General features: G+C 46.1%; 1 protein-coding gene across 4 annotated transcripts; it reads left to right on the top strand.

The window, feature by feature from the left end:
• The first annotated feature begins 367 nt into the window (after positions 1-367).
• LOC146045198 (carboxymethylenebutenolidase homolog) lies at positions 368-26650 on the top strand. Of its 4 annotated transcripts, XM_083163904.1 has the most exons (7): positions 371-391; positions 1892-1952; positions 9640-9861; positions 15309-15416; positions 18377-18519; positions 19444-19535; positions 26367-26650. In XM_083163904.1, exons 3-7 carry the CDS (start codon positions 9647-9649, stop codon positions 26547-26549), a joined length of 741 nt encoding a protein of 246 aa, XP_083020030.1. In that variant the 5' UTR covers positions 371-391; positions 1892-1952; positions 9640-9646; the 3' UTR covers positions 26550-26650. The 4 variants fall into 4 exon arrangements, with proteins under 4 accessions (XP_083020031.1, XP_083020030.1, XP_083020029.1 ...); XM_083163905.1 differs by lacking the exon at positions 1892-1952 and having other exon boundaries at positions 368-391; XM_083163903.1 differs by lacking the exons at positions 371-391; positions 1892-1952 and adding an exon at positions 4435-4456.

Below are 26650 nucleotides of genomic sequence, written 5' to 3'. Positions count from 1 at the left end.
CCCCCTCCCTGTTCAGGATAATCGTATACATTAGTTCTTAGGTCGGAACCTTCTTGAGCGTATTTCAAGGGGGACACATCTCATGAGTCTTACAGGAAGTTTGTGGGTGGAACGCACAGCAGCGGGCGTGTGTTGCACAGCCTATTTGGACACTCGCCTATAACTACAGTATATACATTATTTTTTAAACTATTATAATCTAGCTTTTTGGGCATATAGTAGCAGTAAGCACCATGCTTTTTATGGTGCTCTCATACCCCACTAAGATCTAGTTTTTACTTATTTAGAAACCGGAAATATGTTCTGTCCAATTTCCCTATTTAAGAGACAGCCGGCCCCTAGGTCAGTCACTTGCAGACAGTGGAGAAGCTGGTGATTGTACTACATTGTGGTAAGTGTTTACTTGTAAAGTGTACATATTGTTATTTTGTAACCTGCCCCAGTGATACTTTGTATATGATTGCCTAAAGACTTTGTATATTGAATTTAACACTTTGAGTGTACTGCTTAAACTTTATTAGTAAGGCTATTTATATTCTCTATGTCAGAATTACAAACCATTGGGACTGTTCTATATATTGTTACAACTACGGACTTCTCTAAATGCAATTTTTGTCATTATTCTGATTAATGCTGTAAAATAGGCATCTCTTATCAATGTATACAAGATGTAGCTTCTATTTCTTGAATGTTTTTTAAGCTTCATTGGGCCATATAAAACAGGATAATTGGTCCTCCACCTTTCATGGAATGTAATCACCCCTCTCTTTTAGGTGATTGTTTCCTGAAATAAAGAGGAATCCCGGTGAATTGCGCATATGATAGGTGCTTATTATTTGTCATCACCCCCAAATATTTTTAGGGACCCTAGGTTTCTAACCCTGGGATTTGTTATCCCCATTGTAGGTCCATATAGTCCAGGAGTTTTAAGGGCCACATGTACTCTGAAGATCTTGGTAAACAGGTCTAATCTGAGTTTTTTGATGATCACCATATATTGGTAGGTGATTAATAGAGACAAGATTATATGCAACATAAAAACCTTGAAATATGCATGCAAATATGCATGAAAAATACTTAAAATATGCATAAAATGTGTTAAAATATGCTACATTAAATAATTTAAAAAAGTAATTTTTAACTTATTTATTTAAAAATCAGCATACAATTAGTTGCAAATAAACCTCAAAGGCCCACAGCATCTGCAGATGTCTAGTGCTGTACACAGGATTTTCTTTCTTCCTGGCTGCTACAGCAGACTGCAGCGTCCAAAGCTCTTCTTGAATCAACTACACAGACCCTCATCTGTAGTGCCGATGGATCAAATGTCAGCATAGCGTGTGATGGCGGCGCAGTGGAAGGCTTCCTCCCTGCGCCGCATACTCACTGTGACACTGCATTTCCTCCATGCCTCGTGATGTCACAACCCTTCTGCCCGCCTCCTCTGCTGCAGAAGTCTGTCTCTTGGTCTCAGGGGCAGGCAAAGGTTCAGGAGCTTCGTAATGGCATCCGCCCCGACTGACTTTTATCAACATGGATTGGCAGCCTAGAGCAGTGTCAGACATAGCGTACATCCAAGGTTCCCCACACTCTGGACATATTGCCCCAGCCTGCACACTCTACCACTACCTGGCCAGCAGCAGCAGGGCAAAGCAGTGCTGTAACTTGCGGGTGGGAAGAGGACGGGCCTAAAATATACACCATCACTAGATTTTAGGTAAAATATGCAATAACCAGTGAGAATGGGCCAAATATGTAAATGCATATGCAAATATGCAAATTCATATAATCCTGTCTCTAGTGATTAATCTTCCCATTCCGAATTGTATGTTTTGCTTGCTTATTCCTCCCACTCTCCTTGCTAAATACATTTATCTATTATATTTTTTAGATATTTTATCATTGTTCACATTTCTTCGTTGTACAGACCCCATTATAAGGTCTAAATTCTGGTATGTACACTGCTTTTATGTATTTATTTATTGTATACTTTTTGTACATATTATTATCGCACTATAAATGCTCAAGTGCGCCCTTTGTTCTTTCTGTACCACTTTTTAGCCATACCCCTGATGAAGTCGTTCTGACGAAACGCATTGGGTTGGTTTTAATAAATAATTTCTTATCTGAATGGAGTCTACGATTTATTCTGGAAAACAACAGAAGACAACTTTATGAAGTGTGTTCAGTGCATCAAGTGGTTTATAATTTTATTGTTGGCTAGGTGGTACCAAGTTTAGTTCTCTCCGATAATCCCCTTTTTTCCCCACATTTTTGTATCAGGACTCTCACTAACAGGAGAGCCTTATCGGAGTAGCAGCTTTTTTAGGTTAAATGTAGCGCATATATACTTCTTAAGAAATGAGCGTCACTCCGGGACTCAGGTTTAACAGATAAAGTGACTGTGCTTTTTAATAATCGTTTCAGGCATGTGCCGTCTTCAGGATACACACATAGTTTAACACTTGTCTTGAACTATGTCATAGTCTTTTTTGACTGTTTATGCCTTTTGGCTCTGAGTGCCATACCTCCTGCTATATATAGTATTGTCTCCTCGTGCAGGCACCGGACAAAGCTTTGCGGCATTATGGGGGGTAGTCAATGTTGTCCGGAAATTTTAGGACTGTTTTCCTACTGGTGCAGGTTCGTCTTTGTTTACAGTCAAATCTGCATTGGTGCAAAATAGTCAAAAATGCCCGCATTTTCATCTAAAACACGTGAATCAGAAGTTTTTCCGACTGCAATGAATTTTCCGACAGTCCAAAAATCGGCACTTGGTTTGAATATATTGAATGTAAAATTGCCAAAAAGTGCTGATTTTCCGACTCTCTAACTATTCCCAATACACTGCACATCCACACTTAACCTTCATCTATATTGTAGTTTACACTCCTTATTTTTGGTTGTGACAAACCCCCAAACCTTTTTTTACTCATCTCTTAACAATTCCATTAAGTCTGTGCCACAATGCACATATCAGAGATCACAGTCTCAGCTTTGTTTACACCTTGCTGGCTAATTAGTGACTGTGAGGTGATCACATGACCATTTTTTTCCTCAATACACTAATTACTGAGCCTTTGCTTCAAACCTACAGAGTCCATGCTTTGTTACAGTCATACACAGGGCACAGTGATCGGTTCTCTACCTTTTTGGCTAAGATCAAGTGTAGTATTTGTTTTTATCAGTGGGTGTGCACTGACCCTGGCAGAAGAATAGAGAAAGGCTTGACCTAGTAACTGCTCTAATGGGCGGAGGGTATGGGACCCCTTTCACACCAGCCAAAATTCCCGGGTTTGCCCGGGTTAGCACTGGTATGAAAGGTTCCCAGGCCAAATTCACAGAAAAATTTGCCAGGATTTCAACCCTGCTAGCCAGCAGGGTTGCTCCCGTAACCAGCCCAGGTTACTGGCTTGTGTGAAAGGTACTGATACAGGTGGCTGGCAGCGGGGTCCGGCCAGCGGGTGGCGGGGTCCAGGCGGATGCTGTTTCAAAGAAAAAAATTACTAAAAAGCATTTGATAAAGGTCACAATTGAATACTTCATTGTATTGTATTGTATTGTTTTTTTCTTCTTACTACCCACCCTTATTCTTCTCATTGAGCATATCAATGAATTATTGTTTAAGCTTTGTTTCATTCTATTTCTAATTTCTTAAACCACGAGTAACATAAGATTCAAATATGTCTCCAATATTAAAAGTATTACATGATTTAATTGAACATTTGACTTAGAATAACTAGCACAAAGATTAAACATTTGAATTAGTCTTTCGTAGTTTTATTCGTTTTTTATTACGTAGTTCTATATTCCATAGACCTATCATCATGCTTGGCGTCAAAATAAACATTTCATATTCATGAAAGTTAATTATTATAGAGTTTTACAATACATATGGCTTTCTGTTGACACTAGAAACAGATATTTTTACTATGTGGTTGAAAGTCGAAGACATGTAGAGCAAGTTTTTCCATTCCATGTGAGTGGATATAACAGCCAAGTCATTCTGACGGGGATAGTGACTTTTTTTGCTTGTATTATGTAATGACGACTTTCAGGCATTTTCTGAGGGATTTTACCAAATCCCTCAGAAAATGCCTGAAAACGCATGTAAATCGCTGTGTGCGTAGTCCACATAGCAAATTAACATGCGCACCCCAAGATTCAGAAGGGCCCCGTCGTTAATTTCAGTGACAGTCGCTGAGATGCTCCTGCACATATCCCGCATGTGTGGCGTGGGGATGAGCAGGGCCATCTGAGCGACTGTCACTGTAGGCGCCGGAGCACGCCGCCAAGAAGAAGGCCTGCTGACGCTGCCTGGAAGTCCCGCTGAAGCTGCTGACGCCGCCCGCAAGCCCCGCTGAAGCCAGACGCCGCCTGGTTCTGCCGCGCCTGCTCGCTGCAGTCAGATGGAAGCTGCAGTGACAGGATGCAAAGCTGGAAGACTCCGGATTTGGTAAGTATTTTTTTTATTTACACTGTGCCACCAACGGTTGGCGGGAGAGGAGGATGCCACGCTATACCACCAACGATTAAACGTTTATTGGGGGACATAATGATTAAATGTTTAGGGCAGGTCATTGAGCCACTAATGATTAAATGTTTAGGGGGGGGGGTGGCGGAGACACTAATGATTAAATGTTTAGGGGGGGTGGCGGAGACACTAATGATTAAATGTTTAGGGGTGGGCTCACTGAGCCACTAATGATTAAATATGCCGTGGGTACAGCCCCCCGACTGCCTCCGCTGCGCTGCACAAAGCAGGTCTCGGATCGCAGGCTTATTTAACCCGGTGGCCAATTAAAATGCTGCACTGGCTTTTGAGCCAATCATAGCTCATGTACCGGCAGCCCATGAGAGCAGATTGGCTCACCAGCTGGCGCTGCATTTTAATTGGCCGCCGCCATCAAGAGTTGAAGAAGCATGCGCTCTGGGGCCTCCGGGCTGCAGCTCAGCAGAAGTGGAGAGGGGAGCAGGAGCCGGGTTACAGTAAGTCAAGTAAAGAGTGGGAGAAGCCCAGAACCTGGACTGGAAATGAGTCCCGAGCCCCAAAATTCCTGATGGCAGCCCTGACAGGAGGACACCCATCTAACTTCTAAAATCCTCAAACATACTGCTATCAACATTCCACACTGAGCTAAGGACTTCCCCACCTCCAACCAGGGCCGGAGCTACCACAGGGCGCTGACCACTAGAGGGCGCCCCAGTACTGTCATCATGTAAATTAAGTATTTTACTATGGATGGCCATTGGCACATCCCCCATCGATGGTTGCCATCGATGGCTTCTAGAGCAGGAATCACCGATGGCTATAAACCATTCTACCTCACACCATCTATGGTTCCTGCCATTGCTTAGCCGCGCATGCGCAGAGCAACGGGAAGGGTCGCCGCGGGCAGCCTGATCGGCCGGGATCCGCTGGCATTCGCAGAAGAAACTTTAGCCATCAATCCAGTTTAAGTTTCTTTTGCGCCTGCGCGCACCTTCCGGCGGGGCGGGCCGCTGGACGCAATGACGCTACGCACACAGTACGCATGCGCCCACAAATTTTACCATCGGAAGCCATCCATCGATGGCATAAAACTATTCGACTATCCGCTATCGATGCCCAAAACATCGAGCACTAGGTCCCAACTATGGACCATCCCTATATAGCCATCCCTATATTTTACTGGACTTCGTGAGTTGTAGGAGAGTCTGACACTTCCCCCCAGCACATTTTGCACATTGGAATGCTGTTACCCGGGTTTGGGATCAGGTACTGCGGGTGATTGCTGGGCTCAGCTTCCAGCAGCAGCCGGCAGTTGTGAGGCTTCTGTCCCTACTCTTCTGCTTCCTGCTGCTGCTCTTTACACGGAGATTGTCTGGTAGCTCGGCCCCCTCCAGCACAAGATCCTAAAGAGACCCTGCCAGCAGGGGTGCTAGATCATCCAGACATACAGAAAAGGTGACTGGGACATACTTTATGTATTTGAGGGATGGGAACATGTATTTGTGTGTTGGGGAAGTGCAGGGCTGGGGGGACGTGTGTTGGTTAAAGTGCAGGGCTGGGGGTCATGTGTGTTGCAGGGCTTTGGAACATGCATGTGTTGGTTAAAGTGCAGGGCTGGGGCACGTGTGTTAGTTAAAGTGCAGGGCTGGGGGACATGTGTGTTGGAGAAGTGCAGTGCTGGGGGACATGCGTGTTGGTTAAAGTGCAGGGCTGGGGGACATGTGTGTTGGGGAAAGTGCAGGGCTGGGGGACATGTGTGTTGGTTAAAGTGCAAGGCTGGGGAACATGTGTGTTGGGTAAAGTGCAGGGCTGGGGAACATGTGTGTTGGAGAAGTGCAGGGCTGGGGAACATGTGTGTTGGGTAAAGTGCAAGGCTGGGGAACGTGTGTTGGAGAAGTTCAGGGCTGGGGGACGTGTGTTGGGTAAAGTGCAGGGCTGGGGAACATGTGTGTTGGAGAAGAGCAGGGCTGGAGGACATGTGTGTTGGAGAAGTGCAGGGCTGGGGGACATGTGTATTGGAGAAGTGCAGGGCTGGGGGACATGTGTGTTGGGTAAAGTGCAGGGCTGGGGAACATGTGTGTTGGAGAAGTGCAGGGCTGGGGGACATGTGTGTTGGAAAAGTGCAGGGCTGTGGAATATGTGTTAGGGATGAGGCAGGGTGCGGGGCCTGGTTACATGCATAGGTGTGCGCAGCCCATTTTATTAGGGGGTGCACCATTGGAGGGGCATGTCCATCACCGCCTACTGGGCGTGTCTATCACCGCCTACTGGGCATCAATACAAACTAAACAGATGGTGACTTATTTATGTATATGGGCTTCAGAATGAGTCCCCCCCCCCCCCATATACACACAGTAGAAACAGGGACAAAAATTTACATCATAATGCCCATTACACATTATGCCACACTCTGTAATGCCCATTACACATTAGGTCACAATCCATAATGCCTATGAAACTTTATGCCACACTCCGTAATGCCTATTCCACATTATACCGTAACACCGTAATGCCCATTACATAGTATGCCAAATGCTGTAATGCCCATTAAATCATATGCCACACACCATAAATCCAGTTGCACATTATACCACACACTGAAATGCCAATTCCACATTAGAACACTTGCCTTATTATGCCACAACAGTGCCGGGCGGAGACAGTGGACGGGCAGAGATTGGTGGGCTCAAACGCCCCTTAAAGGAGCAAAAGAGAGAACGAGGGGAGTGAGAGAGAGGAATAGAGTGGGTGTCATGGAAAGAGAGATGGGGTGGTAGAAAAATGAGAGGGACAGTGTCAGGGAGAGAGAGAGAGTCAGACAGACAGAGTGAGGGGAGAGACAGTGTCAGTAAAAGAGGTAGAGACAGTGGGAGGGGAAGAGAGAGACAATATCAGGTAAGGAGAGAATGTGTCAGAGAGAAGGATAAAAGCATAAGGAACAGAGGCCCTTATTCTGGTTGGTGCGGATATTCCCGCATTCTTACGGAGCGGTCCGCACGCTACGGTGTTTTGCCGCATGCGGCCATCGTCCGTAGAAACGCCCGCGTGTCCTCCGCATTCGGACGGACTCACTCTTTAAGAACAGGGCGTGTTTACGGACGACATACAAACCATGCGTGTGCGGGAGAAACACTCCGATTCTGCACGGTATTACAGAGTATTACAGAGTATGCTCGGAAATACCGCATCCGACCGGAGCCAAGCGGTGCTACCGCCCGTAAGCGGAGTATTTACGCCAAACAACCCACTATTAAGTATCTTCTGCAAGACATCACATGACCCACTTATTCAATTACCTATCCTCATAAAAAAATGCTTATTTGGAATTGGAATCAATTAGATGCCAATATATCCTTACAAGCATGCCTAACACATGCATTGCACACATTAACCCTTACAGCAATTTAAGTGCAATGGTTTCAATTAAGGCACTGACAAGCGGCCTATTAGTGAGTAATGAGTAAAGGAGTAGATTCTATTGGGTTCAGGTGTTAATGCTTGTAGTCATTAGGCGTACGTTCGCCTACCGCATGAACGAGTGGTGTCCGCAAAGCAATAGTACACTTGTGGACACCGCACATTTCTTCCCTTTTTGATCGCGTGCATTCGGAGTGCTATCCGAATGTACGCCCCCCAACATAAGTGTACTCCCCCGTGTCCGCCCATGTTTCCGCCCCGTTTTGCCCACTTTGAAACTACGCCCATGTGACATTCCGCATGACGCCCATAATACGCCCATATTTCCCGAATGATTGCGGGGAACAGTTTTGTACGGGATTTGGCCGAATTGGTACGGAGTCAAGGCGTGGCACATGCGCGTTGCGTTCGCCACGCATGCGCAGACGCCGTAAAGACGCGATCCGAAAGTATGCGGTAAAGTCCGCGTCAATCAGAATAAGGGCCAGAGAGAGGGAGAGAGGAAGAGAAAGTGTCAAAGGGAGAGGAGGGCAGACAGTGTCACACAGCACTAAGCAAAAATATGTGTACATAAAATGTTTGATTAAAGGTGAAATAGTAACAAAATGCCCTATGTTCCTACGTTCAGAAGGAGTTGGCGGAGAAGAAGTTTAAGGCGCAGATTAAAGATACCTTTATATACACATAGGGACCAATGTCAGTCCAGCTCCACCAATATATCTAGGAGCGAACACCTATTAGAAATTTTGCCTAGGGTGCCAAACCGCCCTTGCACCGGCCCCGATCCCCTAATTGCATAATACAACTATGTAGCTGCAGGTATATGCCTGCCCGCAATTTAATTCCCCACATAGGGTCAGACTCATGTTTGTAAGTAAGGGGCGCATTTATCATGATCGCATTTACAATGCGATCTGGGTGGAATATTACCGCCCAGGATCGCATTGTAAAATGCGATCATATCGGGGGGATGTATAATTTTTAAGGGCGCAGGGACAGGGCTCCGATAGGAGCCCGTCCCTGCAAAGCCCTAACCCAGAAGCCGGGAGGTCAGCACATGCGCGGTTATGCACTGACCCCCGCCGACCCCTCTTACCGCACTGCCCTGCTCGGGCGAAGTGTAGCCATAGGCAACAATGGGCTATCGCCACAATAGCCCAGGGGTGCGATGCCGGGCTGCCCAATGTTGATACATCGGGCAGCTTCGCATCCCCCATAGAAACCTATGGGGGATGCAGCCGGCGACGCTGCAGGGAGGATCGCAGCAGGGATCGGAGATCCCTTCTGCGGTCCCCCTTTAATAAATTTGGGGGATACTAAATATTTGCGGTGAACCCCCGAAAACAGATGTTTTCGGGGATTTAACCGCAAATATTGCTTGATAAATGCGGCCCTAAATCAAAAAAAGTATTCGGCTTGAAAAGTGTCTGGAACAATCCATATTGCCAGAAATACATATATATATTTTTTTCTGTGCAGGGCAAATACGGACTGCTTTGCATGCAGCCCACAAATGTTAGACAGCTTTATTTTAACACTGCAATCTATATTTCAGTTTGAACACCCCGACCCAAACTGATGTGTGTGTCTGCACATATTACATCTGCCCCACCTGCAATGCAGAAAGGCTTTGCCCAGCTTGTTGCTTTTCTTTGTATTTCTCATTGCCTTGTTACATTGCAAGAAACATTTTCATTCCAGACTCAATCTAGCAATTTCCTTTCTTTCAGTTTCCCAATGGCAAACGAAGCCCAGCCGTGTCCCTGTGAGCTGGGAGACCAGTTTGAGTACGAAGCGATTGGACAGGAGGTACAGATCGATCATATAAAGGCATACGTAGCCAGACCGAAAACCCCCAGCGACAAAGCCATCATTGTTATACAAGACGTCTATGGATGGGAGCTGCCAAATACCAGATATTTTGTTGATTTGCTCGCTTCCCGTGGATACACGTAAGATACATACAAATTGTAACGGACTTGATTAGAGATTTATAGTTTAAGATTGCTAATACTATAATCAGGGCCGCAGAGAGGTATGCCGGGACCTGTCAAATTTTGGGGTGTGGCCTAATCACAGGAGGTGTGGCCACCTACAGTGATTAGGCCACGCCCCCAACATGTTTAGGGACGTGAAAAAAACAGTCTAAAGTCGAGGGGGATTGTTGGTATTGTGTTGTGCTGGCAGCAGGCTCAGCATGAGCTCTCATGCTGCCCGGGAGGGACCAGGGCCCCCACAGGGCCCCTCCAGCAAGCCCGGTCCCGGGTAATTAGATCTCACACACCTAGGAATCTGTGCGCAGCAGCAGCTGTGTGAATATATGCAAATGTCTCAGCCACCTAGACTTGTATTGAGATGCTCAGCAGCCTGTAATCGCACAGCATGGCCACAAAATGGCAGAGCCATTGCATCTGTGTACTGTATCACAGTTAAAGGCTCAAGTATGCATGATGAATATGCACATACAAAAAAATATCCTCTTATAATTACCTTTACATTCTCTACATATGAGGCTTATGCTATGTGTGTCTTCAAATCTGTACACCTGTCAAACCCCCCCCCCCCCCCCCCCTGTATCTGGGGATGAAATCATGGCCCTCATGGTCTCTCCCCCCCCCCCCCTCTTCCCCTTCCACCTCACCCCCCTATGCCAGTCTGGCTCCTCCACTATCTCCCTCCTTCAGCTTATTCCCATCTTGCCCACAACCTCAACATCAACAGATACACACACACACACACATAATTTCAGTAACAATTGATGACCCCCCCCCCCCCGCACCCCACCACACCACCACCAGGTTCTTGGATCTCTCGTATTCTCCCTCTATGCATCCTATTTAGGTTATCTCATCAAAATCATTTGACCTCCAATATCATGTCTATGCCTATGACTCCTCCCTCTCCCTCAAGCCACGCATTCAGTACCTGTTGCACTCCTGCCATTTCCCTCACAAATATATTTCTCTCTTCACACTGGAGATTCCAATCCCGGGATTTGGAGATTAAACTGCACATGCTTCTTCCGTCCCCGGCAGTGCGGGTCTGCACAATGTGACGAGGTCAAAGGTCACGCTGCGCAGGCCGCACAGCCCGCCTGGTCCAGGGCGTGCTGCCCTCCCGTCTCATCAGCCCGCCCTCACACCCTGACTGCATCACCCGCCCCCCGGCTTATCCACCCTCCCGGCTTCATCACTCACCCCTCCGGCTTCCAGCTTCACCGCCCACCCTCCAGGTTGCACCACACCATACATGTAAGTAAATATGGGGGGCAGCTCCGGGTTTCAAAAAATGCATCCCTTATTCTACCCCATCTATTTATCTGCGCCCCACCTTTGAAATGTAAACTCTCACAAGCAGGGCCATCTTCCCTTATGTGCTTTGCGTCACTGCCGAATTTCCATGGGAGCGCCCAGCGTTTTAATGCGAACACATGGGGGAGCAATCAGGTGCTGTGGAACCCCTGTGGGGTTCTAGCTTGGAATCCCAGCTAGATACTAGATAGTAGTTTGTGTTTGTTGATTTAATATAGAAAATCCTCTTGTTCAGCTAAATAGCAGCAAATATTGATAAGTCTAAATCTTTTCCCAGTATAATTAAACACTAATGGGTTCCAGTCGGTTTATTTTTTGTTCTTCCAACCAGAATGTGAAGCAAGTAGGTCTGATTGATCCAAAGATTGCCTGTAGACACAGAAGATGGCCTGATTATTATGAGTCACATGCAGATTGGCTGTACTTGCAAGCAGCCATGGAAGACTAATACCTTATACAAGAATCTGTTGGGCATGTGGAGGCTCGTGCATCTGCAAGCTGCTTCGCTGTGGCGCCCGATGAATTTCTGCCAGCTGCCGCAGCCCTTGTCGTTTCTATCTGCACTTACACCAGTCCCATGTCTGTTGAAAGAGATCCATCAGAAACCTGCTTTACGGTACACTGTGGACATGCACGAGGTCCCCCCTGAAAATAAAGCCAGCGAGGTCATTAGCAAGATGATTGACAGCTGGCCAGTGTTTGTAGTTGGCATCCAAGTGTTTTCTGGGAGTGCCGCTAAAAAGCGCAGGTGGGCCTGGCCCCAATCTCCTCACGGCCATCGCAGCACCGATTTTGAGTATTTTTGAATGGATTTCCCCATGTTCACACAGCTGCAAATGCATTCGCACCCATGCACGGGGTGGAAACCACTCTGGTGGGGTGGCCTTTACTGTCATCGGCTCCGAATATTCACAGTCCAACCATCAGGTCTAAATCGGTATAAATGTCCATGACACTCCTACAAGTAAGGACTTTTTTCGTGATTCCATTGTCCTCTCCAGTTCCAGCTCCAAAATGCCCTATTTTGTGCCGTATGCAAAAATATAAATAAATCCTTATTTGTATCTGTGCACAATGATCCTTCTGTCTCAGAATCCGCGAAACAAACCATCGCAGAACAGATATCTGAGTCAGCCGCCAGTAAAATGATGATGTAACTTTATTCGGAGTTGTGAGAAAAGTTTTAAAAATTGTTTATAAACGTAAATTCCTACATTATTTCTGTGATCTGCTGTGACTCAAAATTGTTAGTAACAGGAAAATTGCCATCATTCATAAGTCAGCCTCTCGGCAGTCTTAAATGGATTGTGCCAACAACTAGTAGCAGCCGTGTGTTTAATACTAAGGTACTGAAAATATACTTGTGGGTCTAAGATATTGTTCTGATCCAAAGGTCATACACAGAGAGTCATCGGTAAATGGAGTATCCAACTCTACGATCCTTGGCAGTGCAAATGCAGGAGGAGGTGCATACCACTCCCTGCCTGTATTTGTGATTGCTAAAACTGCAATGGGATAGCAGTTCTAGATGAACATAATGACCATCAGTTGTGATGCTTATCTGCGACTGCAGCCTGAGGAAGTTTGACCCTTACTCAGACTTGCAGTCGCAGGGGCTTTGCGGAGCCAAGAAAACTGTGTTTGTAATGCAATATTTGGCCTTGCCATGCCCAATTGCCCTGTTTTGCTGAATACCACCCATACCCACCCCATCTCTCCCCATGAACGCCTCTGCCTGTCAATCAGACCCATTCTGCACAGGAATTAGCACCCAAAAGCTCATCGACACCTCCAGACTGACCGCTGTGCGTTCCACTGCACTGGAACACATTTGCAGGTATTCAGAGCCAGAAGCTGCATCATCACACTCGCGGTGCAACGCATGCTTAACCAATAGTCTGCAAATACTATTGTGCCTACATGCACCACCCTTCTTCAAAGCCGGAAATCGGGAGTACACATTATCTTGCGTCCCACACATAAAATGCGTGGAACGCACGGCCATTACAAACACGGACATTGTCAAACACTATGTGAGGCTTGCGTAGCACTAGAGGAGCAAGCGGAACGCACCTCCATCTTTAATATTAAATAACTATGGCAACCTATATACTAAAGCACCATTGCTTAAGCTGGCATAGTGTATCTAGTCACTTTGGCCCCATTGTTAAACGCTCAATAATTATAGATATATGCTGAGCCCATATCCATAGACTCACATTAGAGGGATTTTTTACCTTAATACTATCAACTCAAAACTTTGCATAGAACCCGTAAGTATATGGCGGTGGTACTCATAATGTTATCATATGCACCATGACTACAGACATATATTCATAATAAAATATGCCATAAAAATTTGCAGCTTCGGGGCTCTAGAGTATCCAGGACACTCAATCATGACTACACTACAGAAAAAAAAAAAAAAAAACATAAATCACACAGTTAAAAACAAGGTTATGTGTACTCGGCGTCTTTCCACCCAGCGGGACCGCTGGTCTGAAGGATACCGTGTGCCACAATTATACAGAGTCCTGGGTAATTCTTCAGATCATAAAGTGCAAATTCTGTCATAGCAGCATTTAAATAAACAAAAATAGAAAAAAGTTTTTTAAAGAAAAATATTTCGATGTGTCTTCTCATTAAGCCCTCTTGGGAAAACAGTGTCCAGACGATGGATCCAGAGGGCCTTTTTTTTTGAGTAACATGAGTCCTCGATCACCACCTCACGGTGGGGGAGGGATCCAATCTATCGCCATGTATCTTAGAGTAGCCAACTGATGTTCTCTCTAAGATAATGCACAGCAACTGGCTTATCAGTTGTACCTGTTGAGTATGCCAATCTAGTGGACAAACAATGTTGGTTGATCCTCTCCCTTAAAGTCCTAATAGTTTTCCCCATGTACATTAGTCCGCAGGGGCATATCAGGTAATAGATAACAAAATCCAATTGGCAGTAAAGCCGATGTTTCAAAAATATTTTGGACCCACTATGGGGGTGACAAAAGTAGAAACCAGTAATGAGTGCCCGGCACGTGGCACACCCCCAGGCAATTGTAACAGCCATTTTTCTTTGAAAGCCACCCATCTTTGTTCTCTTTGTTGGGCTTCATATTATGTCGAAGTAAATGGTCTTGTAGATTACGCCCTCTAAAGACACTTAATAGAGGTGGCCCAGCCCCCATTTTTTTTAAAGCTGGGTCAGAAGTAACAAGAGGCCAGTGCTGTTTGATGATCCATTGTGTGTTCTTTATTTTCCTATCACACTTTCTTTTTTGGTGTGTATGTTTTTTGCGGGCTTTGGTGAGGCATCTTTTGGTAATTTCAGGACTATACCCCCCCTCCCGGAAACGTTCAGTGCATTCTATTAGCTGTAACTCCATCATCTCAGGATCAGAGTTATTTCTCATTACCCGAAGGTACTGTGAGATGGGTAAATTAGACTTCCGGATGATGGCTCGTAGCCCCTAATAGGGTGTTTCTGTCCGTATGTTTTTTATACATTGTATACTCAAGGAAAACACCTCTTCGGAGCACCGTAATGTTTCCAGAAAGCTCATCGTCATTGGATCGAATGCTGACGTGAATCGAACAGGCGTAGGGAGGGTGTTAAGTGTCATAACCATTTCCTGGAAAGAAGACTCATCACCTAGCCAAATTACAAATACATCGTCAATATATCTTTTGAAGTAGCACAATTTATCTGAGTAATATGGAAAGATATATTGCTGTTCATATTGATCCATGTATAAATTGGCGAATGCAGGGGCCATATTGGATGTGGTCGCTGTTGACACTTGGTCCTCTGCTACTAGGAACCAATCTACTTAAAACCCTACAATAATATCATCAGCGCCCATATGACATTGTATCCCCTTAATGGCAAATCACATAAAATAGGAATAAAAGATAACACTTTGGACTTCTTGCTGTTAGAGTAATTCTAGATAGATAAGATAGATATATATGATTATTGTTTGTCAATTGTTTCTTTATATTTTTTTGTTGCAATTTTCTCCATTACATGCTAGAAAATCATGTTTTTAAAAATGTTTTAATGTAAATATGTTTTTGTTTTTCATGATTAGTGCTGTCCTTCCTGATTTTTTCGCGGGGAAGGAACCTTGGAAACCAACCAATGATCGATCTCAATTTTTTGCGTGGCTTGAAACTCGGCCAGCACATAACACGTACAAGTAAGACTAATCTTTTCTAAAATGATGACTTCTAATTTGCTTTTAATTTGTGTCTCTAAGTATTCAATTGTTGCCTTTGTTGGGGATGCATACCGCGCCTAAAGAATAGGTTATGTCGCTCAAAAGGGAGTTTACACCCAGATACCCACATATAAGCTTGCACCCCAAAAGGCTACAAGCTGAAAAAAAAGCAACGTGCAGCCAAATAAAGCAACAATTGAATTGCTCTATTGGGCGCCATCTAGTGCAAGCCAGGGAGACCAACAATTAAATTGGGCCCAATGTGCTAAGGTGGGTGATGCTAGACAATCAGGTTCTCCGTTTGGGTATAACATCCCTGTATGTAAGGTATAAATATGCACACAGTGGTCCTCATTCAGAGTTGATCGCTGATGAGTGAATACGCAATCTGAGTGATTATGGAATGACTGGTCATGTTTACCGTAAGCATTTCACAGGCGCGAGACCAATAGTGACAGAAGAAGTTTATGGATCATAAACACAAAGCGTCCCGAGCATGACTGACGGGAAGTCGGCATGTGGGGTGGTAATTGTCTGTTGTCAGGCGTGCCCCGATGTTTTAAGGGGGAGTCTGTGGTATCAGCGCAGGCCTCTATTGGATACGGTCATTAGGTTTACAGAAACTAGGTTGACAAGCTTTGGGTTGACACCACTAGGTCGACATGGGTCAAGGTTGACATGGGTCAAGGTCAACATGGGTCTAGGTCGACATGGGTCTAGGTTGACATGGGTTTAGGTCGACCGGTCATTAGGTCGACACAAGCATTGGGTCGACATGGGCAAGGTCGACAGTCAAAAGGTCGACATGGGGTTTTTCACTGTTTTTTTGAGCCGACATGTGCCGACAGGCAGTATTTCATGCCCTACCATTCACTAGGGCGTGGTGGGAGAGTGTGCCGAGCGTATCGAGGCACCGTGCCAGAAACATCACGAGCGATGCGAGGGGATGTGGTACACTTCAAACAGTGTCTCTGTCGACAGTGTTGACATTCGGGTAAAAAAACTGTGAAAAACTCCAATGTCGACCTTTTGACTGTCAACCTTGCCCATGTCAACCTAATGCTTGTGTCGACCTAATGTCCTGTTGACCTAACCCCATGTTGACCTAGACTCATGTCGGCCTTGACCCTTGTCGACCTAGACCCAGGTTGACCTTGCTGCCTGTCGACCTAGTGGGGTCGACCCAATGCTTGTCGACCTAATTTCTGTAGACCAAACGATCCCAACCCCCTCTATCAGCCTGTCTCAGCAGCAGATGAACGGTAGGGCCAGACGTACTCACATTCGGACATTCTGTAATTGCGAATGGATTTGCGGGTACATAGAGAACCATTCACAATTGTATCGCCATATTACATGAGTTTCCTTTCTGTCTGGGTGGCAGATATCAACTTACAGTCACCTGAAACTTTGCAGAACAGCGATCAGGTCTGAATCAGGCCCCGTGTTACTTGCAATATTAGGGAAGCAGACTGGAAATACATAGTTTCCAGTGTCATCTATTTTACACATAGATGGTCCCAGTGGAACCTGTGATAACTTGGGCTGAATTCCTTTATGTGAAAGTGTTATTTGCTTGTTTTTTTTCCCGGAGGGGATGTTAACAAATTATTATTTAATCATATATTCTTATAACGAGCTGACTGTAGTGAATGATACGCAGACACTAGCACTGCGTATTAAGCGGGTTATTCAATCAGGAATTCCAACTTTCGGAACCCCACGAAAGACGGAGTCCCGGCTTAGAACACTAAGTTCAACACTCGGCAACGGCAGCATTGAATAGGTGAGTGCCGCCATTTCCCCGGTTGGGAAATATTAACACATATTGAATGCCCCCCTAAATGTGTCATTATGAAGAAACACTGTGTGACCTTTAATGAGATGTGAAAATTTGATTTTTTTCCAGAAAAAACGGCCGAAACCGCACTTTTACCCAAATTCGCATATTTAATGAGATGCGAAAAACGGCAAAAAAAATGCGGTTTTGCCACGAAATCCCATTTTCTGACTCACATCCAGATGTTTTCCCATTGAAAAGTATACAATTCGCATATTTAATGATATGTAAATTCGGGAAAATGTGTCTAAAAATCACCAAAAAATCAGACCAGGTTCTGATATGCGAATTGGCCAGAACCCGGCACAGATCATTGAGATCTGTGCATGGTCCAGTGTACAAAAATGTGTCATTTTTTTTTTTTTTACAAAAACGGCGTGGGGTCCCCCCGGCTGAACATAACCAGCCCCGAGCTCATTGAGCCGGACCTGGTTCCAAAAATACGGGGGACAAAAAGCATAGGGGTCCCCCGTATTTCTGAAACCAGCCCCGGACTCTTGGACCGGTCCTGGTTCCAAAAATACGGGGGACAAAAAATCTGGGGGTCCCCCGTATTTTGAAACCAGCACCGGGCTCCAACAGCCCGCGGTGTCATGCCACAGCCGGTGGACACTTTGTATAATAGGTCCCCCGGCTGAAACATGAGCACCGTGGCTGGTAAGCCTTGGACAGGGTACCTGGAGGAGTGGGGACCTACCCAATAAAGGGGTCTCCCCCCCCCCAGGCTTCACCCGTCCAGGGCTAAAGCCCGGGGCTGTCTCTGGCGTCCATGGCCAGTGGACGCCGGCCTGATAGGGATAAATCTGACATACCTAACATTGCTTTATACAGGAGAACTACAAGTGCCAGCATACCTCCCCCGCAGGCTGGGACTTGTAGAACCACAAGTCCCAGCATGCGGGGCATTAATGGGCCCGCTGGGACTTGCAGTCCACCTGTAAAAAGAATGTGAAAAGAAAACACACACACAGAGAAGTATAACTTTATTACACACACACACACACACACACACACACACGCACACCTCACTTTTACACCAACATACTCACCAATCCAGGAACTTACCTTGTGTACTTCACCATGATTTCTTTGTTTCCAGGGAAGTTGATGCTGTGCTGAAATATTTGAAGGAACAATGCAATGCAAAGAAGATCGGAGTCATTGGATTTTGCTGGGGAGGCATTGTAACCCATTATCTGATGCTGAAGTATCCTGAGCTGAAGGCTGGTGTAGCTTTCTATGGTAAGGTGGAACTCTCCTATGAATGAAATTACTAACGCAGGGTTGCCAACCCTCCCGGAATTACCGGGAGTCTCCCGAAAATCGGGTCATTTTAGCCCCGCCCCCTCCATGGAGATCAGTGATTTAGACTTCCTGTAATGGGGGCGGGGATTAATGATGTCACAGTCAAGCCCCGCCCCCCGAACGGGTAATGAAAGTCTCCTCTCCGGGCTTCTCCCGGAGAGGAGAATTTGAAAGTCGGCAACCCTGTACTAATGTACTAGACAGTATATAAAATCTATATGACTATGATTTCGAAGGAGCACGCAATATTAAGACACGCTCAGCTCCCTGTACAGGAACAGTGCGGGCAGCTGATATCCGGTGATGTCAGCTGACCGCCCCCGGCTGCCGCGTTGCTGCTGAATCACCACGGGATCGCCCAGCGTTTTCATGGGAACACACATGAAATGCTGGGCGTTCCCATGGGGGCATCCCCTCGCCCCCACTGGTGGGTGCAAAGGGGACGGCGACCTAGCAGCTCGCACTCAGCGTACGGACATGCGCAAAACAACCCTCCCCCGTGCTAATGAGTTAACCAGAATCAGGCCCTTGTTCTCCACATTTTTTAACATTGTCAAAGTTATAACTTTACTTCATTTTACTGCCACACATGCGCACGCACGCACACGTACGCGCACACGCACATGCATGCGCACACTGTTATCATAGAGCTGAAAAATAAAGGAAACAAGATATTATTCTTCTAAGAATAATAAATAAAGACCAGAAATGATTAGTGCAGAAATAACTGTAGTGCTTCGGTCGCCTCACACAGTAGACGCATGTTCTAGAAATATTGGAGATAAAATAAATCTGCCAATTAACTAAGAAATACATAAAAGTAATTATCACATTTTTATTATTATCATCGTTTTTTATTAGGTGCAGTCCGGGAAGACATTGACAAGTATGGGTTACTAAATCCAACACTGTTCGTTTTTGCTGAGAATGACGTATTCATACCACTTGATCAGGTAAGTGCATATGATACCTATGCAGAGGGAGTACTGTACATCCTTCTGGCTGACCTCACAGACTTCAATGGGAACATATGAAGGTCCTCAATCTATACCACATCAGTGGATTTTAGTATCAGCTGTATGCGGCTGATACTCAAATCTTTTTTTTTTTTTTTTTATAATCTGTTTTTATTGAAATTGTAGCAAACAGTAAAATGACAGCAAGTTTGTTAACATAATGCAGAAACAATATCAATAAACACCATTCTGAGTGTACATTATTATTATTTTTTTGATTAAGCGTTTTGTGCTGTCATTTGAAACAAGGGGAGGGTAGAAGAGGAGAGCGGGGAGGAGAAGGGGGGTGGGGGGATGGGTGGTGGGGCCACAGAATAATTTGTGTAGGGTAAAATAGAGAGAGAGTTCTGGGCTTTATATTGTTTTTTGGGCCGAGGTCGGGGTACCTTTGGATATGTAGAGCTTATATTGGTCTGATTCTTTGTAGGTGAGCCAGGGAAGCCAGGAATTCAGACGTCCTATCTTTTGCCGCTAGCAGGATATCTTTCATAGATAAATAGTGATCAATTCTAGAAAACCATGTTTTGATCGAGGGAGGGAGCGGGGATTTCCAAAGCTTAGGTATGGAAGCTCGAGCTGCGTTAGCCAGGTGGCCAATCAGGGATTTTTTAAATTGGGAGATTGGGATGGTAAAATGGTTCAATAGCCAGAATGCTGGGTCTGAGGGGACGTAGCAGGACAGTATGGTCTGTGAGATTGAGATGACCTCTTTCCAGAATGGACAAATAACTGGACATTCCCACCATATGTGTAATGGCGTGCCTTTGGAGTTAAGGCATCGCCAGCATCTATCTGAAAGGGAAGGGAACATAGCATGGAGCGTGTTGGGGCATCTGTACCAGAGCATTCAAATTTTGTATTGGGTTTCTCTTATGGGCACACAGACAGAGCTCTTCCCGGTCTTTAAAAATATGTTTTCCCAATCTTTCTTTGTTAGTGTCAGGTCTAATTCCCTTTCCTATTCTTGTGTGTAAGAGGGGAGGGATTGGAAGCTGTTATTTAAAAGCAGTTTATAAAGAGTGGATATTATATGAGTGGGATTCCCTGTTGTAATGCATAGTTTTTCAAATGATGTGAGTTCTCGGGAGGCCAGTGAAAGCATGGTCCCTGAGCCTATGAAATGACGCACCTGAAGATATTTCCAGAAGTCAGACGATGGAATGTTCCATTTATCCCTAAGTTTGGAAAATTGTTTGGTTTTAGAAGAGTTTACCATTTGGCCTGCTCTGAAGAGACCTTCTGAGGCCCAATTGCAAAAATGTCTTAAGTGGAGGCCTGGTGTGAAGTCAGGGTTTGCCAAGAAAGAGGTTAAGGGACCAGTTTCAGAAGAGATATGGGGGAGTTTTCTCAGGTTTTTCCAAGCTGAGAGAGTGGGGGAAATCGTTGGATGTGGAAGGTTGGGTTTGGGTAGCCTGGGCAACCAAGTGAATATCTCGGGGAATTGCTGTAGACAAACACCCTCCAGTTCCACCCATTGTTTAGAAGTCCTATTTCTAGTCCAGTCTAAAATCCTGTTAAGGATGATCGCCTGGTAGTATAGTTTTATATCTGGCAGCTGAAAACCACCTTGATTTGATGGTCTGATCAGTGTGGAATGTTTGATTCTTGGTCGCCTCCGGGACCAGACAAATTGTTGGATTAGGAGTTTAAAAGTGCGGAACCAAGATTCTGGAATGTCGATCGGGAGAGCCTGGAGGGTGTACAGCAGTTTGGGGAGCGTATTCATTTTTACTACATTTATCCTGCCTATCCATGAAAGTTGTTTATGGTGCCATTTGCTATAGTCTTAGCGAAGTGTTCGAATTAACGGTTGGAAGTTCAGAGAGAAGAGTTGAGATAGATCTCTGGGGATTTTTATACCTAGATAAGTTATGGATGTATCGCTCCAGGAAAAAGGGAAAGAGCTTTTGAGGCCTGTTGCAATGTGGGGGGGAGTAGAGATGTTAAGAGCGTACGATTTGGTCATATTAATTTTAAAATTAGAGAGACGGCCAAACGTCTCCAGCTCGTGCATTAAATGTGGGAGGGAAGTGGTTGGATTTGTCAGTATTGCCAGGAGGTCATCCGCGAACATTGCCAATTTATAATTCTCTTCCCCCACCCTGATACCCGAGATGTTGGGATTGGCACGAATCGCCCTAGCTAGGGCTTCAATACATAGCATGAAGATCAGGGGCGACAATGGGCATCCCTGTCTCGTACCTTTGTTTATGGAAAAAGAGGCTGATAGGGAGCCGTTGACTCGGACTCTGGCAGTGGGGGAGTTGTATAGGGCCAGTACCCTGTGCAAGGCTATGGGTCCCAGGCCGACATGCTCCAGCACAGAGCGCATAAACCTCCAGTCAACCCTATCGAAAGCCTTTTCGGCGTCTGTAGATAGGAGGATTGTAGGGATGCTAAGTGGACAAGGCTCAGAATTTTAGTGGTGTTGTCCTTGGCCTCTCGGCTGGAGACAAAGCCGACCTGGTCATTATGTATTAATGTGGGCAGTAGTTTGTTGAGCCTATTCGCCATTAGTTTAGCGAAAAGCTTAAGGTCAACATTTAATAGGGAGATCGGCCTATAGCTGGAGCATTCAGCCGGATCCTTTCCTGGCTTGGGTAGGACAGTAATGTGGGCCTCAAGTGCTTGGGAAGGGAGAGGGGAACTTTTAGAAATAGAATTGAAGGCTGAAAGGAGAATAGGTGCGAGTTTCTCTTTGAACATCTTATAGTAAGCGATAGTAAACCCATCCGGGCCCGGACTTTTACCCGTGGGGCTAGAGGAAATAGCGTTATCTAATTCAAGTTGGGTGAAGGGTGTTTCAAGATCTTCTCTATCGCTTTCGGGGATGGTCGGGAAGGAAACTGCATTTAAGTATGATTTTATCTGTTGCGTAGTGGGGGATTTATCAGGGTCTATGCTAGGTTGTCTCAAGTTATATAAGGCGGAGTAGTAGCTATGAAAACAAGAAGCTATCTCCGGGGTTTGGAAACACATGGTTCCAGAGGGGCTCTTCATAGAGCCTACAAAGGATACTGACCTTTGGGCTCGGAGAGCATTAGCCAGGATTCGGCCTGGTTTTGTTAGGATCCGCCTCCAGCGGATCTGTGTTATGCGCAGATTCACATATTCTGTGTGTAGTTTCATGTTTTCCCTGGATTCTGCTCCCAGGGTTTATCCCAGCCTGTGTGTGTGTGTTTACTAGCTGGTGGCATCCAGTGGTCAGCCTGGGCCATTGCAGCTCACTTTCAGTGGTGTGTCATCAGGACTCAGGTGTGTCTTAATTAGGCTTCTAGCCTGCAGTGCGCACCTGTAGGCAATGTGTAATCAGCATCACATTGTGCTCAGTATAAAAACCCTCTGCTCACACACTCCTGTGCCGGTTATAGTATTCAGTTGCATTGTTCAGTTCTCGTTGTGGTCCACTCTGTCCAGCTTCAGTCAGCGTTTGGTCAGCCTATGTCAGAGTGTGTTCCTGGTTCCTGTCGGGAGCCTTCCTGTTGCTCCACACCTGTCCTGCTCTGCCTGGTTTGGTCCTGCTGTGTCTGGGATTCAGCTTGTCTGCCCAAGAGATCTGCAAGTGGTGGTCTGGGACTCCGTCATCTTCTCAGATAAGTCAGGGGTTACCCTGTCTTTCTCCTTACGCAGTTTTGACACACAGTGTCACTGGGCATTATAGTCATTTCATTATATAACATCTCATTAGCATTGTTGCCATTTCATTATATAACATCTCATTAGCATTGTTGCCATCTCATTGTATATCATCTCACTTGCATTGTTACCAGTCAGTGTCACCTGCTCAGCCTTATTACTTCTTTGGGCTTCTGGGAGTTCCCCGGTATAGGGATTTAGTTAGCTTTTTCCCCTTGCTCTCTCCTGGCCTCGGCGGACGTGTTGTCATTTCCTAAGACCTGCCTGTAGCGGAGTGGGGCGGACCTAATTCGCCCTTCAGCCGAGACGGGCCCAGGTGAAGCCTAGCACCGCACACGTCCGTCGATTCCAGTCAGAGGCAACGGAGTTAGGGTACCGGGGATACTCCCAGAATCCTTACAGGTTTATTGCCCCATTGATAGTATTTGCCTCTACATTTACGTAAAGAGAATTTAACGCGGTCTGACACAAGTCCATTCAGTCGGTCTCGGGCCTCTGTAAGCTCCACCAGGTATGGACCTGTTAACGAGGCCTTGTGCTGGGACTCAAGAGAATGTATAGTTTCTAAAAGCTTAGAAATTTGATCTGATTTCTGTTTCTTGATGTAAGATCCCAGCTGAATAAACTTGCCCCGGAGAACGCATTTATGTGCTTCCCATATCGCCAACCTAGAGACATCGTCAGTTATGTTAGTGTCGATATAGTCCTGAATGGTCTTTTCTATTTCGCTTCTGCAATATGGGTCTTGAAGGAGAGATTCATTTAGTCTCCACGACCATTGGCCTTTAGCTCTGGGGGAAATTTTTAGTGTTAAGGAGATCGGAGCGTGATCTGACCATGTGATCGAACCAATGGATGTTTGAATTATCGAGGGAAGGTGGTGATGGCTAATGAACAGATAATCTAATCGAGTGTAGACCTGATGCGGGTGCGAATAGAAGGAGTAGTCTCGGTCGGAGGGGTGGAAGGCCCTCCAAGAGTCTGCTAACTTGAGGTCAAGGTAAACCTTTCTAACCTGGCGATGTTTCAAATTGGAGTACCGAGGTGATGAGTTTGATGAGTCTATCTGTGGGTTCAAAGCCCAGTTAAGGTCCCCTCCACAGATAACTATCCACTTCAGCAGAGGTGCAAGAGGTGGTAGGTGTCACATAAAAAAGGAGGGTTGGTCTTGATTAGGGGCGTAGATTGCTGATACTCAAATCTACCTACCCTACTTAGCTTTGTCACCATCTGTATTGGTCCATGTGTGAATCATTAGGTCGACAAAATGCATTGGGTCGACCACTAAAGGTCAACAGGCCTTAGGGCAACACATGAAAAAGTTCAACATGGGTTAGGTTGACACGGTCAAATGGTTTGACACATGCATTAGGTCAACATTGAGAAGGTCGACAGTCAAAAGGTCTTGGGGTTTCCACTTTTTTTACCCAGATGTCAAAACAGTCGGCATGGACACTGAAAAAGTGCACCTCGTCCCCTCGCATGGCTTGCTACGCTCGCCATGCTTAGGGTGGGTGCCTCACTCGCTATGCTCAGCACAGTATTGTATTCTCCCTTCAATGGTAGTGTGAGAGAGGTGTAGGGACGGTGCAGTGTGGTGCCTGCTGCCATGCAGGTGTCTCCGGACCACTTACCTGGCGCCGCACCCTCTCACCTTCAGGCCATGTCAAACCACGGTCCTGGAAACTCCGGCAACCGGACACTATGGATCTCGTTCCCGATGGATTCCTCTCCCGGTATTCCTCGCCGTACTGTCAGGAATAAAAGGGTGGTTAAGAAGGCTCCAACGTTTAACTCACAGATGGTTGAATGTGGAGGGGGTTACGGGTGGCTGCGACCTTCACCGGCTGGGTGAATGGTCATCATTGGTCAGAGCCTTAGCCACCCAGTTTCACCTATAGGCGCTTGCGCACCCAGGTGTTTAGATAGGGGACTCACACGTCCGTGTACAGTCCCTAAGCCGGTACTCAAGGGAAGGGGAGACAGACAAACGTGGAGTATACTCACTTCAGGGCACTTGTCACCTTGACAGACGTTCCTCCGCACCTATGGGGGAAACACAGCCTCCCTAATCTATAGCTTTCCTACAGGAGGCTAATAAACATGTGCACACACTTCTCAATTCTACATCAACTCTTATCTAACCAACTAACTCTCACATCAATGGCTATGATATGTAAACAGTAGTGAACCAATATGTATAAAAAACACTAAACAGGTTTGACAAATAACTTAAACAGATTGACAGAAACAACCTAAAAGTATCTCGTGAGTCTATCCAGAATCACCTACCCTCCTCTTACCTAGAGCTGGCTATGCCCTCGGACAGCCATCCGTGGCGATGTATGGGAAACAGCTGTTCCCTCTTTCCTTACTAGGTTTGGGCCCTGGGAAGAGCCACCGCGGAGCCCACTGTTCCCAGGGGCAGGACCTCTCAGGGAAGGATAAAAATCATCCTTGATCCTAACCTGACTGTGGAATCAGGCCTGTTGGAGATTCAGGCCTGAGTGTGGATGCAGGCCTGGAAGGGTCTCGTATGGATGCAGGTCCAGGGACCTGGACAGTAATGCAGGCCTAGGGGCCTGGGATAAGCACAGGCCTAGGGGCCTGATAATAAGCACAGGCCTAGGTGCCTGGTAATAAGCACAGGCCTAGGGGCCTGGGAATCCTTTCTTGATCCCGGTGTCTTCTGGCCTCTTCGGTGGCCACCGGAGCTGTACCTCTCTCCGCCGCCGTCTTCTGCGCCGACCTCCGTCAGCTTCCCTCTTGAGCCGGGGCGCTCCTGTGCTCCTCCGGCGTGGGCTCCTCTTCCTCCTTCGCCTCCCGGCGGCGCCTGACGTCAGACACCGGGGGTGGAGTGGAGTACGGTGAAGTGAGCACTGATTGGCTTGCCGCGGCCGTTTCCTATTGGCTGCCGATTTGGGCACCGTGATTGGCAGCATTTTCTATTGGCTGCCAAAAGGCGCCAATTTCAAACAGCCGACGCTCCGTCGCTCTCCGCCGTACTGGGATCGGACATTTGATCCCAGTGCTGCCTGGAGCTTGGTCCCGCTGGGGACACCGCTCCCTTTCCCCCTGACAGTGCTGCTACGGTGCTATCTTCATGGTAACTTGATGAATTTTCTCTTCTAGGTTTCATCACTTGAACAAAAACTTAAAGAGAATTCGAAGGCCGAATTTAAAGTTAAAGTATTTCCAAAGCAAAATCATGGCTTTGCCCACAGGAAGAACGAGGACATCAACCCTGAGGACAAACCATACATTCTAGAGGCACGGAGAGACATGTTGGAGTGGATCAATAAATATGTGAATTAATCCAATGCATTGTCTGATACACTGATTTATTTATGGAAACATGAAGAAGTACAGTTGTTTTTTTTCCTACTTTAAATCAAGCTATTCATTTTTACATATGT

Source organism: Crinia signifera, chromosome 11 (genome assembly GCF_055691185.1).
Source record: "Crinia signifera chromosome 11, ASM5569118v1, whole genome shotgun sequence".
Taxonomy (NCBI): domain Eukaryota; kingdom Metazoa; phylum Chordata; class Amphibia; order Anura; family Myobatrachidae; genus Crinia; species Crinia signifera.
This window is presented reverse-complemented; position numbering and strand designations above follow the sequence as displayed.

What these genes read in the sequence shown, in the direction of transcription:
- LOC146045198 (XM_083163905.1), top strand. Translation starts at nt 9,647, where the DNA reads ATGGCAAACGAAGCCCAGCCGTGTCCCTGTGAGCTGGGAGACCAGTTT. An exon ending in CTCGCTTCCCGTGGATACAC is followed by an intron (nt 9,862 to 15,308) that starts GTAAGATACATA and finishes TTTCATGATTAG; the next exon opens with TGCTGTCCTTCCTGATTTTT. An exon ending in GGCTGGTGTAGCTTTCTATG is followed by an intron (nt 18,520 to 19,443) that starts GTAAGGTGGAAC and finishes GTTTTTTATTAG; the next exon opens with GTGCAGTCCGGGAAGACATT.